This window comes from Scyliorhinus canicula, chromosome 4 (assembly GCF_902713615.1).
Source record: "Scyliorhinus canicula chromosome 4, sScyCan1.1, whole genome shotgun sequence".
Classification (NCBI taxonomy): Eukaryota; Metazoa; Chordata; class Chondrichthyes; order Carcharhiniformes; family Scyliorhinidae; genus Scyliorhinus; species Scyliorhinus canicula.
Genome location: NC_052149.1, coordinates 13,577,578 through 13,592,947, shown reverse-complemented (window position 1 = coordinate 13,592,947; position 15,370 = coordinate 13,577,578). Strand labels below are relative to the sequence as shown.

General features: G+C 38.9%; 1 protein-coding gene across 4 annotated transcripts in view; it reads right to left on the bottom strand.

Moving 5' to 3' along the window:
* Window positions 1-8,941: 8,941 nt before the first annotated feature.
* fubp1 (far upstream element (FUSE) binding protein 1) overlaps window positions 8,942-15,370 on the bottom strand; it is a 37,820-nt gene continuing 31,391 nt past the window's right edge. For 2 of the 4 annotated variants that reach the window (XM_038793736.1, XM_038793738.1), the window contains exons 15-21: window positions 13,517-13,677; window positions 13,347-13,426; window positions 12,685-12,810; window positions 12,249-12,332; window positions 11,552-11,623; window positions 11,309-11,466; window positions 8,942-10,875 (exon numbers count right to left, since the gene is read on the bottom strand). In XM_038793736.1, coding sequence (XP_038649664.1) covers window positions 10,867-10,875; window positions 11,309-11,466; window positions 11,552-11,623; window positions 12,249-12,332; window positions 12,685-12,810; window positions 13,347-13,426; window positions 13,517-13,677 — 690 coding nt within the window. In that variant the 3' untranslated portion in view covers window positions 8,942-10,866. The remainder of the gene's footprint in view (window positions 10,876-11,308; window positions 11,467-11,551; window positions 11,624-12,248; window positions 12,333-12,684; window positions 12,811-13,346; window positions 13,427-13,516; window positions 13,678-15,370) is intronic. The other 2 variants (XM_038793737.1, XM_038793739.1) reach the window with 1 other exon arrangement.

The following is a 15,370-nucleotide window of genomic DNA, read 5'->3' as shown; positions in this document are numbered from 1 at the left end:
AGGACCTGATCCTATGACCTATGAATCGGGTGCTGGCAGCTAGCTCTTCAGCACTGTATAAGAACGAGGCACCACCTTTTGAATACGTTGAAAAGAAAATTGCCAAGAGATAAGCAGGTTGGCTATTTGCACAGAAACCCTAAGATTTTCTGATTAAAAGACAATGGTAATCAACCTTTAGCATTGCAAGATTCACTCTTTTCTTTAAAAAAAAAAGCATACAAATTGCACTGAAGATGGAATCACAGCTCATTGAACACTTGGAATTCTAAACCGAACTCGTAGCAAGATATTTTATGCATTTTTAAGAACAGCAAACAGATCACAAAACCGCCAAAAACAATAATTCAGCATTAAAAACCCATACCAGAAATAGCACCACACCTCAACTCCTTAAGATGCAATTATCTGCCTGAGGTTAGAGCAGTGCAATTTATTGCAGATATTTTAACCCTCTTCCTTGGTTATTTCCCAAAAAACGGTCTCTCAGGCTCCCATGATGTAAGCAGCAAGGGCCAACTATCTAGCTCTTGCACAGTGCACCAGAAAGATCTGCAAGCTCCTTTTCATTGTAGTTGTACTAAAGGTTTGATGTTTATTCGATAGCATCGAGAATTCGTTTTGGGAAATTGCGCACTGCTGCATTAGGTAAAGCAACCAAGGGCCTTCATCAACCAGAACGGCAGAGGGTTAAAATAAGATAATGTGAACCAATCCATGCCAACACAACCTACAGTTTATCCTACAAGTACAAACTGGACAGCTCTTTTCTTTCCCTATATTCTATAAATATTTATAGATTCTAGCTACTTATCCAACGAAGGTGTCTGCACAACAACTGATTCACATCAAAGCTATATACATTTAAACTCGACTAATAATGGTTTTAATGATAGAACATCAGATATCTAATATGAACAGAAATAGAAATAAACATTCGTTGGAACGGATAGGTTATGCACGATATCTGAAAACTGGCCGTAAAAAGTGAATGCTGCAGCAGATACTGCTCAAAACTAATGGTTGAAAATATTAAAATTGCTCCATCCCACATCCACAAAAGAGGATGGTTGCATACAAAAAGCCTCGATCTTCAATCCCGGAAGAAGCAAAAAATGTATCACAGAGCTGAATGCACCCGATAAAACAGGTTAACCCTTCAGGTGTCTGCCTGAAGCTTCAATCCGCCTTTCTTTCAGGTGCTGGCTGACCCCGACCCTCTGCCATTTAAACAAAATTCAGATTTACAGCTTTTGTTCTACTCATTTGATTTGATCATCTGGAAAAAGTATGGAGCATTTAGCCGATCAGGCTGACATTTAATTCCATACTTGTATGGTAATGGGTAATGTTGGGTTTCATTAAAATAATGCATACATAAAGAGGGCCAATGACTCATTGAGATCTTTTTAAACCCTGAAAGAATACACCTTCATTCTTGCTTACCTTTAGTGTACTGCAGCAGAACTTAAGGTTCAAGGTCTGGGTGGCACTGTGAAGTATAAAAATTGCACTTCATTTGCGATGAGCTGCGACTTCACATGGTACAAGAAAACTATACCAACAGCGTCCATTTTGAAACACTTCGTTATAAAGTCAGTTACTAATATTTTGGTGGATAGTAGCAATTTAAGCTGAAAAAGACTTGGTTTCTGGAATTTTCGCTTAAAAGTTGAGGATTTTTTCCCTCATTAAACAAAAATAGATTCTGAATACAGATAATTATATTCTGCAACGTCTCTTCAAAAATGTTCTTGCAATCTAATTACCCAAAATAAATACGGCATGCTTCAGTTACTGTCTGCAAAAAGCTTAATATAACCTTCAAACGGTCTGCACTTTCAAACAGCATTTTCCTGTATGCTTCATTCATTACTATATTAAAGAAGTAAATTGATGCAGATTATCCTTTGCTACACAAGATGCAGGAGTTACAAGCTACACTGAACATTCCTCTTGCCCCCCTCCCCAATAGATGTTTATTTTAAAGTATGATGGACTGGAGAAGTGCACTGCAAAGAAAACAGAATGTAGGATATTTCTTTTCTGATCTTTCAACCAAACCTTTCTGGACAAATCAATGCTGACAGTGCATCTATTCAGCCCACTGACATTAAAATAAGCATGCTTCATTGTGCAGTAAACTTAGAAAATCCCTACCACTCTCCAAAACTTGAAAGTGCAAACAGATAAAATAATTCAATTAGGAAACTTACATTTTTTATACACACATATATATATAGATATATATAAAATCACACACACATGATAGCAGAGCATTCTCATCAATTGACTGACCAAACGGATTTCAAAACAAGCGGCATTACCGACTGGGTTCCGGACAGTGTAACATAGGCTCCCAAATTAAACCATAGATTAAACTACTACCTCAGCGATACTTTGTGACCTCTTGGGAGGGGAAAAATGAAAGGGGGGGGGAGAGGAGAAAATGTATCAATTATCCATCACTGAAAGCGTGCAAACCTATTACAAGGTAAATACAAAGCGCAGCTGGAAGCTGTTAAAGAAGGGGGAGAGGCAAAGATAGCACATAGTACACAACTCGGCTACCCCGGGCGGATTAAGAGCAGTAACGCTCGAAACTTGGGAATTAATTTTTATAGGACATTTCGTTCATGTTGGCCACCCTAACGTAACTGTATATTGCAAATAAACCCAACAACCCCAAAAAGGTGAAATCTGTCCAAACATCACAACTTAAGAAACATAAACGTTCATGATTTCAGAATATTCTAGCAATCATGTAATTAAAAAGTAGAGTTCGAAAAGTGATTTGGTCTTGTAGGCATTAAATCTTTTAAGTGACTTAACTGAGGCACAGCCACCTGTGTAAATGCAGAAAATGATAGCTGTCAGAGAAGTAATTCCACATGCACTACAAAATCATTTTTGACTTAGTGGCAGTCTAAGGCAGATATCCAGAGCCGCCAACATATATGAAACAATTCTGATATAGAATTAGACTGTGGGAGGTGATGGTCATCCTCACCTTGGGATCCGGGACTGCTGCTGACCAATGTTAAGGAGTCTGGATCATCCAAACTTTTGAACAGGCACGTGTAATCCCGGTGAAGTTTTGTCATGACTAATTCAATTTGGCCTGGATTTTGTCTGCAAGGTCACACTGTCAGAAGTGCTTAGGTCTATAATCTGACAAAGAATAAAAGCCTAAATTTAAAAACGAACAGAAAAATAATCCTACACGGTACGAAATGTGACCACCACCCTACAGAACAGCAATCAAGAGAAATATCCCTGATCATTCATAACTCATTTTATCACATTGTTTTACAATCATTTGAATTTTGGTATTCATCAGGCCACTGGGAGAAGAGTGGAGTGGCGCTTGTGTATGAATAAAATCCAAATTATTTAGCTGAACATAGCTGTTTACAGCTACATCATGACTTTAAATGATAAACTCCACCAGCAATTGGGAAAACTCCACCAGCAATTGGGAAATTCATTAACAGTTAGAACATTGCACCTTGATCAACCCAAGACAGAATTACAAACGAGGGTGACTTTCCTTTGGGGCACGTGAAACTATGGCATTATTTTAATTTGTTGCCTCTCCCACCACTCAATTCCAATTGCAATGCATGACACAAGTTGGAAGCCTCTCAATTAGCTGTGATCTCAGGAACAGGCTTCTTTTCCATAAGCACATCACTCATCATTCACTGAACCAATCAGGGCAGTAATGATGCAGAATCAGGTCTCATGAACAGTGTACTTCATTTAAGATCAAGGAAAACATTATCTGCATTAGATTAACACAAATCCTAGAACATCAAAATCATCTCCCCGCATGATTAAGCCAAGAAGATCTACAGAGATACAAATTCACACTTTTATCAGCCAAATCATGAAGTAGATGAATATGCTTAAATAAGGCACTACAGAATAAAGTGCCCAACATCAAATGACAGAAAGCAACGTGTTCTACGAAAGCTAAATGCACAGGTAATCAAGTAATCAAACTTCCCAGATTAGCGTTTCTAATAACATGGACTTGAAAAGTCTGCCATGATTGAAAGGGATGTTTTGAAGGAGTCGGTGGGGTGGTGGTGGAAAGAGGGACAGCAAATATAGAACTACTGTGAAGCAATATCACAATAGAACATTTCCCATATTATACCAGAGTCCAATGCATCTGTGCATTTTATTAAGTGTTATAGTCAAAGCAAAGTAAAACAAGTCTGTATAGTTGCGTGCTTAGTTCTGCAATTGGCAGCCACCTTTAACACCTAATCCTATTGTTACTCCCTAACTTTAGAAGATTAATTTCCAAAACGTTTCCCAATACCTGTTTCGCTCTGAAGCATCCATGCAAATGAAAGTTGTTATAGCCCAGGAGTTAGGCATTACTTATATCTCTGCCCAATGCACATTTACTTCAACGAATACAAAAAACTTAGATTTGGCAAATGTGTAATAAAGGCAAGAGAAACATGGTACTTGGCAATTCCACCCCGAAAGGCTAAAATAACTGAAATGCAAAAGTGATTTTATTTCACAAGTAGCAAAACTATAAGATGAGATTTGATTGAAGGATCAAATCATTCATCAGGAACGGTGACCGTTTGGAGCGTCAATGGTTATTTTGGGGGGGGGGGGGGGGGGGAAAGAGGAGGAAATTCAACATATACTTTCAGTCTTTGAATTGAGGATATTTACAATAGGCAAGTTAATTTAAGTGGTTACGGTACAATGGAACTTCAGCTTTGAGTTGGCAAATCCACAACACTTGGCTATTAGCCACACAGACAAGTAAATTGCCAGTCGGTCCAATTTACATTAGCTGATCTCAAATGGGGATAAGTCGTAGATTGCACTGCAATTAGTATCACAATCAGTTATGTAAAAAGAGGAACAGATCAAGAAAACAGCCATCATCACAGTGAGAGTTGTCCAGGTGTTTGCAAAGTGTTACACTAGGCCTGAGCCCAGCTACAATGTGTTCCACAGTTCGAATAACTTGCCTTACCATCAATGCTGACGTGAAGAGTGGCTACTTAGAGGAGGTAACTGGTACCTAAAGAATCCGACAAGTCAGTGATTTTGAGAGGGGAAAAAGGAATATGCGGGATCATAAAAATAAACTTGCACAGATGGCGAATGAATTTGTAAACAATCCCATATTTCCTATCCATGTAGCACTCACCAACACTAGCACACCCGTTCCTAACACTAGCACACCCATTCCTAACAAGTGAAGGGTGGATGTCCAGGTAATTGAGATTATTATAATTGTTTTGCTATCCAAGTAAGTATAATTAAAATTCAAAGTTTCAAAAATATAGTTGCAGAATATTCACATCACTGCATCTTGGCCTGGAGCTCAATGTAAAGATCATTCACTCAACTAAGTATCCATGTCTATTCAGCACAAGTTGTCCTGGGTTGAAAACCAAATGTGTTAACTTGGCATGAAAAAGCTACAGTTTATGATGAAATAAACCGTCTGTACAGAACTACTAAATGCTGCATCATACCATTTGCACAAGTATACTGAATGATTTACACAGACCAATATTTAACTCAACTGTCATTACAGGGGACTTTGCTTTACATTGGCTTAATGAAGGAGAAGTAATAAGTTTAACCTATCCATTTATTTTGGGTGTCTCTTGGGACCCACATAATGGGTTGAGGCCACCTCAAGCACTCCCAAATTCCCAATTGTTTGGCTGTGTTAAGTTAGTGACAGCAATCGTTTATGCATTACTATATCCAAACTCCTGTACCGCACCATGATACCATTTTCAGACATCAGAACGTGACTAAACATGCAGTTTTATCTTAAGCCTGCTTGAGAACAATGTCTTAAAGCAATAACTGCAGGAATACAGGTACATTTATGCAAGTATTGTTCTGTTATGCACACACAGAGAAACAAACAACGTAAATCAATAATTAACCTTAAAATAGGGTCAATCTGGGGCGGCACGTGGCACAGTGGATAGCACTGGGACTGCGGTGCCGAGGACCCGGGTTCGAATCCCGGCTCTGGGTCACTGTCCGTGTGCAGTTTGCACATTCTCCCCATGTCTGCGTGGGTTTCGCCCCCACAACCCAAAGATGTGCAGGTTAGGTGGATTGGCCTTGCTAAATTGCTGCTTAATTGGAAAATAAAAATAATTGGGTACTCTAAATTTTTTTTAAAAATAGGGTCAATCTAGTTTTCACAGGTGAATTATAAACTCCAATGTTTGGCTGAAACATAGATTTAGGTTTAAACTGTAGTACAAATTTGAATTTAATCCCAATGAACCCACCAGTCAAAGATTCCTCAGTATAGAATCACAGCAACTGTGTTCATACAGCATTTTGACACTTCAGGCATAAAGCATTTGGGGTATAATTAGCACACAAAATATCAATTTCTGGAGGAACAAATTAAATTCAACTCAAATTAATGACTTTGTCCAAGGTAACAATACGATGAATGACTCAGGTGCTGTAAGTTTCTATGATGCTTAGATAGTTTTCACTGAAGGAAATGCAACCAACAAACCAATCTGTAATTGGGATCCTTAAGGATGGAGACCAGGAAGTGCACTGTGGTGACAGAATCCTCCATCTCACCGCAGACCAAGGTATCCACACCAATAATCGTGGGTGGCCATCCTTAGGTTGAATAGTTTAATAGTTTATCAGTTTAAAATTGTAGTATGGAAAATCAAAACAGCATATCCAAATATTTAAACCACTCAATAAAGTGTGTTCAACTTTATTTCCATGGTCTTCCCATTTTTATTCCAGGATTTGAAATCCTTTATTTCATGGTCGGGTCTGTTGCAAAATTAGTAAGCAAACCAGCCCGCAGTGAGACAAGAATACAACTTCAGAGTTCAATTACCCCGAGTAAGACATATGTCACCCATAATATTAAGAGGCATTTGGATTTAAAGTTAATGCACAGACACCTAGAAAAGTCTCCTCTTCCAAGACCTACAAACACTTTGAGGCAAACTGTACAGAAACTATGGAAAAAGTCACATATTAAACATAATTTCAATAAAATTCTCCCTCAAAGAATCAACTGCAATTTACTTCAATTATGCTATTTTAACATGCACCACGTTTTAAAAATCCATTCAACATTAGAAAGATATGAACAAAAGGTATCCTAAGTTACAACTCAACTGGTTCCAATTGCAAACAGTACTTCCTAGCATTAAAATCAGAGAATTGTACAAAATATATTAAAATAGTTACGGGCCACTCATGAACCTGCCCTCACAAGAGATAAATTTGGATATTTGTCCCATTTTCTTACCAGCTTTAATGCTTCAGTGGGTTCATGACCTAAAGGACATGAACCCACATGGGTTCATGACCGAGCCAAAGAGCCACCTTTAATAGTTTATTGATAGGTTGGCGGTTGGGTTATGTTCTGGATCACCCTTTTCAAAGGGCGGACTTGGTGGTGGTTGGGGTGAGAAGGGGGGAATTGTGGTTGTCTGAAAATTACAAGGAGGAATGTTCCCTGCTCCTAACTGCAACCGAGTGCCTGTTGCTGGAAACATGCATGGGAACATTATCGGGCTTGGCTGCAATGACCCTCACGCTAACTGTGGACCAACATGCAGACGACAAGTACCCAAGATCATTACTGAGCAATGATTTCTTGGGAACATCAGAGAGCAACCAGCATCCTGGGAACTTCAGCTTAGCATTAATCTCCCTAGTCAAGAGAGACAAAACAGAAAGGAAAACTCAATCTCCTTCATAGCCTCAAGAATAGCAAGGCTGATCAAAGCGGTTTGAGTTGACAAACACATCAAGACCACTGGAGCATTTAATTATAGGGTAGGTCTTGAGGACAGTTTTCTATGAATACATGCCTTTTATTAGGATTCAGATTTGTCTTTAAGATATATAGGTTACATCATTCAGTGGTCATACTTTTTTTGGTCAGGTGTGATTACTCACCATGAGTTTTTGTCAACGTTAAACTCTTCATGTACACAAGACATCAGCTTACGAATCCTTGTTGTTAAATGTTAAAAGCTTCTTGGGGTGTTCAATGAAATCCACAGCAAGACAACGTAATCTGCCCATTGTAAAAGTTTATTGTTGGGCACACTTCTAAAATTAAGTTGAGCTGAGATTTTCAGTTTGACTATGTGACAAAAGGACCTGAAATGGACAAGGACAGCAATGAAAACGGGAAAATGATTGTTGTACCGTTTCCCATTGTTGCAACTGTGAATAGTCTTCATTAGTGAGTGAAAAAGGGTGAGGTGTAAATTTGAATGAGATATGGGTGGGGGGGGGGAGTTTCAAATGTTTCTCTGTTTTAATAGCTATACTTGCCTAAACAAAGACAGTGGCGCATGTGGTTGCAAATGAAGTATGGAGATAATCAGTCTTTTAAATATCCCCAATTGACAACATTGAATCACAAAGTCTACTTTTGAAAATAATGTGCAATTGCAGATATATGGACTAACTACATCAAAACTTACATCATTTACTCTAAAGAAGTTCACAATTCTCTTCCTCCATTTTTGGTACAAATAGGATTCAAAAACTTCAGTCTAGATTCTTAACATTAGACTTCAGCAAAGATTTTCATACATGAACAAGACTAACATTGAGAATTAACCTGCAGATGTCTTGTGGTTCTCGGTCATAGTACTCATTCGGTTCTCCACATCTAAAAACAAGCAGTCCGAAACACCTGGACTACTGAGCACTTTTTTTGTAGCTTTCCAAAGACAGAAGGCTTTCATTAATGCCTGCAAAATTCAATTCTGTGAACGTGTGCCAGCTGTGAAACTAAGTTACAGTAATGGACACTATCTAAATTCACATCATGCGGACAGAGCAGTAATTCACTCTTTCAAATATCACACCAACCCCCCCCCCCCCCCCCCCCCACTTGAATCAATCAAAAAGCATTCAAAACAGCATGTAGACGTTTATTACAAAAGTTGTTTCTCTTAAGAAATTTTAGATGTCTGCTCAGGAAATGTTATATTCATGACAAAAACTGAATCATTTCATTCTCACGCCCAGCAAAATAAACGCAGCGCCCAAAACATTTACAGAGTTTACAACTTTAGTTAGCCATTTCTAATACAATTCACAGCAAAAAGTCAACTTTGCTACTGAGACACAATGCGCTCATTTAAAAACCTGAAATAATTTCCACCATTCTAAGCATCAACATAAACAGCAGATATTCATGTTCATTTATTACGTTGAACATCAAGGCAGTTGAAATACAACACAATCCTGGCCTACCTACCTTCAACCTAACAAAATTCCAAACGGTTTAAGTAGATCTAAAACAAAAACTATCACAATATCACCTAAAAGACCTTTCCATTCTGCATTCCTCAAAACATTATTTACTACAATTTAGGAAATACTTACCCACAATAAAAAAAATTAAAATCAGCAAAACTAGCAATCATTAGTTTAATTTCTACAAGCATTACATTCCAAGTATGTGATCAGGACATGTTAATTTCTGCATTGTTAATCAAATTTCAATGTATATATTGAGAAAGAAAATAGAGGACATGGGCAAAATCAATTTCAAGTGTTACTGCACAGTAAGTCATCTCTATTTCAGTCACAAGGTTTAGTGTACTTACAGTGCAAAGCTCCCTGAAGGAACAGAATCAAGGATGGTGCACAGCATACGCCAGGTCACCCTTACAGAGCTAGTTCTACATTGGCAGGAACACACCTGTACTTCAGTAAATACAGTGGCAAACAAAGACTGCAATTGCATTCGTCTTTTGCATAATTAAACTGAGCAACTATCAGAATATTCAAGTGCTAACATGGGGGGGAAAATCTAATTTGCACAGAAACAATCATTTTCAAATAGAGGGAAAAATATGCAGAAGCAATTCAGATAATCTTTTGAGGTTTTAAAATGGCAAATTCCAACTAAATGTGAAATTAATGCATCTAAAGCAGGTCAATAATGCATTAGAAAAACAATTTCATTGTCAATTTGAGGAACTACTTAATCATTAATGATACTTTGACTGATACCTTACCATCAGCTTTCCTAAACTCCTGTCAGAAAAAAATGTTATGGGGCACTACTTTGCATGGTGAGAACTGCAGACCATAAAAACAAATAAAATGCCTCCCAATACGTTTGTCACAGACAATTAGAAGAAAATTGCAAACAAAAGCTAAGGGTGCCAGCTACAAGATTAAATAGCATTTCATGTTCAAATGTTTTGCTATGGAAAGATTATGCAAAAGATATTCTGCTTGCAACTTTGCATTATGTATCATTCCTGATGAGCTACATTGGATTCACGATGGCTTCAGGAACCTGGACTACAGCAGCTATTTGGATCGGAATTGAAATTATGCACATTTAAAGTCTCAGTTTGACCCAACAGAAAATTTCATAGCGTAAAGAATGTGTTGTCATACCAGGTTTCAATTCACTAGGTACAACACATAGTACTGTGTATTTACCCATAGATCCAACTTACCCACAAACAAGGGTTTTCATAGTATTTATTGTCAAGCACAAAACAAGTCTTTTTAAAAGTGAACAGTATACAATGAAATTAATACATTTTACAACAGAAGCACATGTCACTATAGTGACTGAATAGAAATTGAAAATACATATGCTGGAATGTTCAAACTATTGTGTTTCACTAAAAGCAAACCAAATTTGCAATTCTACACAAAATAATGGTTATCAAGTTTGCTACCTCTTAAGTATGACAATAGCAACAAACACTATTTCTCTTAAACCAAAAACAAAAATTAAGATCTTCATCAAGGCGTCTGTATCCATAAATTTTACAAAGGCTTTTCCCCAAATGACGCAAATATCTCCACTTCACATTACTGGGCCTGCACAGAAGAAATACATAGAAATATACAAGTGGTTACCAACATGAAACATTTCAAAGGCATCGAATGTGGACAGGATCCTCTATCTGTGAAAGGAAAGGTTAAACATAGTTCTGAACAGCTGCTCTCACTTTTCGCATTGCCTGTTTGTGGAGGAGGGGGGGCTTCAAGTAAGAACAACCATTCAATAAATATGCCATTAAATGCTTTTTAAATGGGTTTCGCTCAATTCAATGTGTAGATAACTTTCAAGAGTATGAGGGTGTTAATATAGCATGTTCAGGACATCATACAATCTTAATTTCACCATCCCGAACAATTTATCGATGTACCTTGCAGAAGGTTACCAGGACGGAACACTTGAAGTTTTTTGCATGCCAAATCAAAATCACTCAACCATGAGCCTAAGTACCCTTTGTTTATTGGAATTTACCTGTGGGGGTTGCTGTGCCGGCGGATGCTGGGGAATTCCCTGTGAGTTTGTCTGACTGTAGTAAGCCGCTTGCTGCCTGTAGTACTCAGCCCACGCTGCACTGTAGTCGGGTTGCCCGCCTGGCTGAGCTGCTGTGCCAGAAGCTTGAGCTGCCTGACCTGAAATAACAAGTAGGACCAAGTCACTGACGAAATTCAGATGATTCAAAATTAATCGAATCATGCTTTCCAGAGACATACATACTTTGTTTCTTGTAATATTCTTCCCAAGCTTTGGTGTAGTCCTGTTGGGCTCCTTGTGGTTGTCCCTGTTGACCTAAACAAAACACGGGTAACACTTTTAATGAAAAAAATCTAATTAAGTGAAGACATGCAGGAAAAATGTACAGTTTGGGTCTTTAAAGTAACCGATTCCAACTAAAATGCAGAATAATTCATTCATTTGGGTCCATCTGGGTCGGAAACTCTTGGCTTCATCACCCAATACGTTCCTTAAAAAACTCGACCTATTTAAAATCCCATTTATTCTTTGGAATAGCTAAAGATAAACAATAAGTGCAACCATTTAAATTCGGGCGGTTAAAAAATGGCTTTCAATTTGCAATTGCTAATAGTTAGGTATTATATTGGAACAAGTAATCAATGTATTTGAACATAAATACTCACAATATTTGTGTACAAGGCAAACATGCTATTTATAGGCCAATGCCGCTTTTGAATTGTACTAAATCTACACAGGAAGAAACATGGGTGTCCTCTGCAATTTAGTCAGCTTTGCAATCTATCACTGAGCAAAATCAATATTTTAAAGAACACTGAATTCAATGGTAATGAGTAGGGTTGCGTTTTATTGAGGAGTTTTTACACTTGCGGCTTTTCTGCTCATCTTTTATGCATCTCAATTCAATCTAAATTTTGACAAGGCAGGTTCAAGTATTTACCTAATTTCTTGTAATATTCTTCCCAGGCTTTCGTATAATCGGTCTGAGGAGCCTGGGCCGGGTTGGGCTGGTTAGGGTCACCTGCTGATAAAAGTACAACACCGTGAATATCATATTAACACAAAGGCTGTCATTTCCCATGGAGGGAATAGAAGGAGAAGGCAATTTTGTAACATAAGGAAAACCCAAAAACTGCTAGACTAATCGAGAAGAGCTTTTCTAACCCTCTGTGTAAAGTGATTGAGGCACATAATGCCACTGATTTAAGAAACAAGAGTAAAATAACAGCTAATACTGGTTTCCAAAAGAAGTCAGAGCTTATGAAATTCCCTTTGGGGTAAGATGCAAGCTTAGTTCTCAAAGATTTTTAAAACTGCAGCAATTAAATTTCTGTCAGTGTAGCCAGAAGATCTAATAAAAATACCCGATGATTTACCCTGTGCAGAATTTGGGGTATTGCCCTGACCAGTGCTTGAAGCTGCAGGTGGCTGCTGTGCTTGTTGCTGATAATACTGAGCGTAATATGCTGCCCATGCAGCTGTATTTGCATCTCCAGCTTTATCTACAATAGATTAAAAATATTTTATTACTGCTGGTATTCAAACACTGTAGATAAAAATGTTCAAAGTTATTTAATACATTACAGTATTATAGCAAGATTCAGTGGATCACTTTTCTTTCCCGCTTCCTTCCCTGAAGACATCAACTCCTGCTCATGCATGATTCCACAAGTGCAGGCTACTCTCCAGTATCCCACCCCAGTGGTTCGTCTGCGTGTCAGCCGCAACAGTGCAAAAGTTGTTCAGCTATTTAACTGGACAGAACATCCCAGTCAAAGCCGATCCTGACCTCAACTGATGCTGGCACACAATGCTTCTAGAGCAGGGGTCACTGGATAGCAAACAGGGGTGGGAACCCTAAATGATACCACCCCACCCACCCTGGCTGAGATCTGCCAACTCAGCACACACCAGGAATCAAACCTGGGCCCTGTGGGTTTGCATGGCCCCAATTACATACTGCAAGTGAGCCATCAAGGAGCTTGGTGGATTGATTTGAAAAGTTCTGATGCAAAATGTTAAAGAAGTTGCGTCTTACTTGGATCTGGTTGGCCCTGTTGCTGCCAGGGCTGGTAGGCATTCCCCCATCCTTGTGGAGCATACGGTGCTGGTGGACCACTGCAGAAGTTGAGAGATTAAGTAATGACAACATACCTTACTCTGTAGTCAAGTTTAAAACAATTGTTCTATTTAAATCAGATTACTTACTGCTGAGGAGGGCCAGGCGGCCCTGGATTATAGGGCCCTGGATTATAAGGTCCCATTGGAGTTCCAGGGCCTGGAGGACCAGGTGGCCCATGAGGGCCAGGAGGCAAGTGGGGTCCATGAGGACCATGGGGACCAGGTGGTCCAGGAGGACCAGTAGGAGCCTAAATACACAAACATACATTGTGAAATATAATAAAGCATACAAATAGGGAGGTTCCTGTGAAGGGAAGGGATCGACAGCCCACATGGAAGCAAAGCATCATCATTCTCAACGACAGCTAAACTAGACATATTTTAAAATGTTAAAAAAAAATCCCACCAATGCAATTTCCAAGCCAACAGGCTGGGAAACTCCATATTTTCCATGCAGAAATGAATTCCTCATTAATACAGTAACATTTCATCATGAAAAAGAAAATGAGCTTATTTTCATAATACTTAATTCAGAAAGCTATAAACTGAATCCTAACTTTGGGGAAAGAAGCAAAAGAGAGAAAGTTCCAGTTTAAAGCACTGGAAATTAAAAGGGATCTAGCAGGAGCTAGAGGGGAGTTTAATCCTACAACGGAACCCAGTGGCGATATGTTTAAATTTATACCTAAAATTTGAAGGAGGTAGAAAGCTATTTTAGTGCTTTTCAGAAAATAGCAACCCAAAAGAAACGTGGACATTATCTATGCCAAGTAAATTGACAGGGCTGGCACAGGACGTTTATGCTTTCTTGCCAGAGGGGGTGCCTCAGAATTATGATGCGATAAAAGAGACTATTCTGGATGCGTATGAACTGGTTCTGGAAGCAGACAGGCAAATGTTTCGGAATTTAAGGAGACACCTGGAAAGGTGTATGCTGAATTCAAAAGGGTTAGCAAAACAATGTGAGATGGGTACGAGCATTGGGACGTGTAAATTACCTACAAGGCTCGTACCCATCTCACATTGTAAGAACCCATGTTGGAGATCAACGGGTGACGACAGTTATCCAAGCGGCAATAATGGCTGACTACTATGAGCTGATGAATAAATTTAAACCTTTGTTCCATCACGTCCATCATTTTGAAAAGGACAGGAAATGGGAGAGTGGAAGGAAGGCAGGTGGCCTAGGTAAGGAATGGATAGCTGAGAATGCTCCAAGATTTCTTCCTCAGACCAGGAAGGTACAGAGGGTGGAGACACAACTCATAAGCCGAGTGTTACCACTTTAATAAGGTGGGACACATTCGATCAGTATGTTGGAAGTTGCAAGGAAAGTCCATGGGACTTGCTGGCGTTCATAAGGACGATTCTGAAAAAGGAAAGAAAGTGGAGAATACTATAGGCAGACGAGGTTGAACTGGACTCAGCTGACCTGAGGTAAACACTGCTGCAGGGGGTATAATGAATGAGGTAGATGAGAGATATGCAGGGTTTTTTGTCAAAGGGGAAGATCACCCTATTTTCCTCAACCGATTTAGCCAAATCCGTAACTATTTTAAAGCATATAGGAGCTACTCAAACTTTCTTACTGGACCAGGATTTGGTTTTCCCTCCAGAGTGCTCTATGAAAGCTATAGTAACAGTGAATGGAGATTATATCCCGGTTCCATTGTATGGAGTGTGATTTAATGTCAGGTCCAATAGTTGTCAGGGTGGTTAAGGAGCTACCTGTGGACGGAATAGACTTACCTTTGGGGAATGATTTGTCAAGAGTGAAGGTTGTAGTTTCACCAATAATTAGAGCCCAAGGGAAGTATGACAGATAACGCACGAGTCACCAATGACAGTACAGGTGGGAATTAAGAAAAGTCATTGGGCATTAAATGACTCAAAGAAATATTGAAAGTCATGAATCACATTAAACCATCATGGCAGCAAATC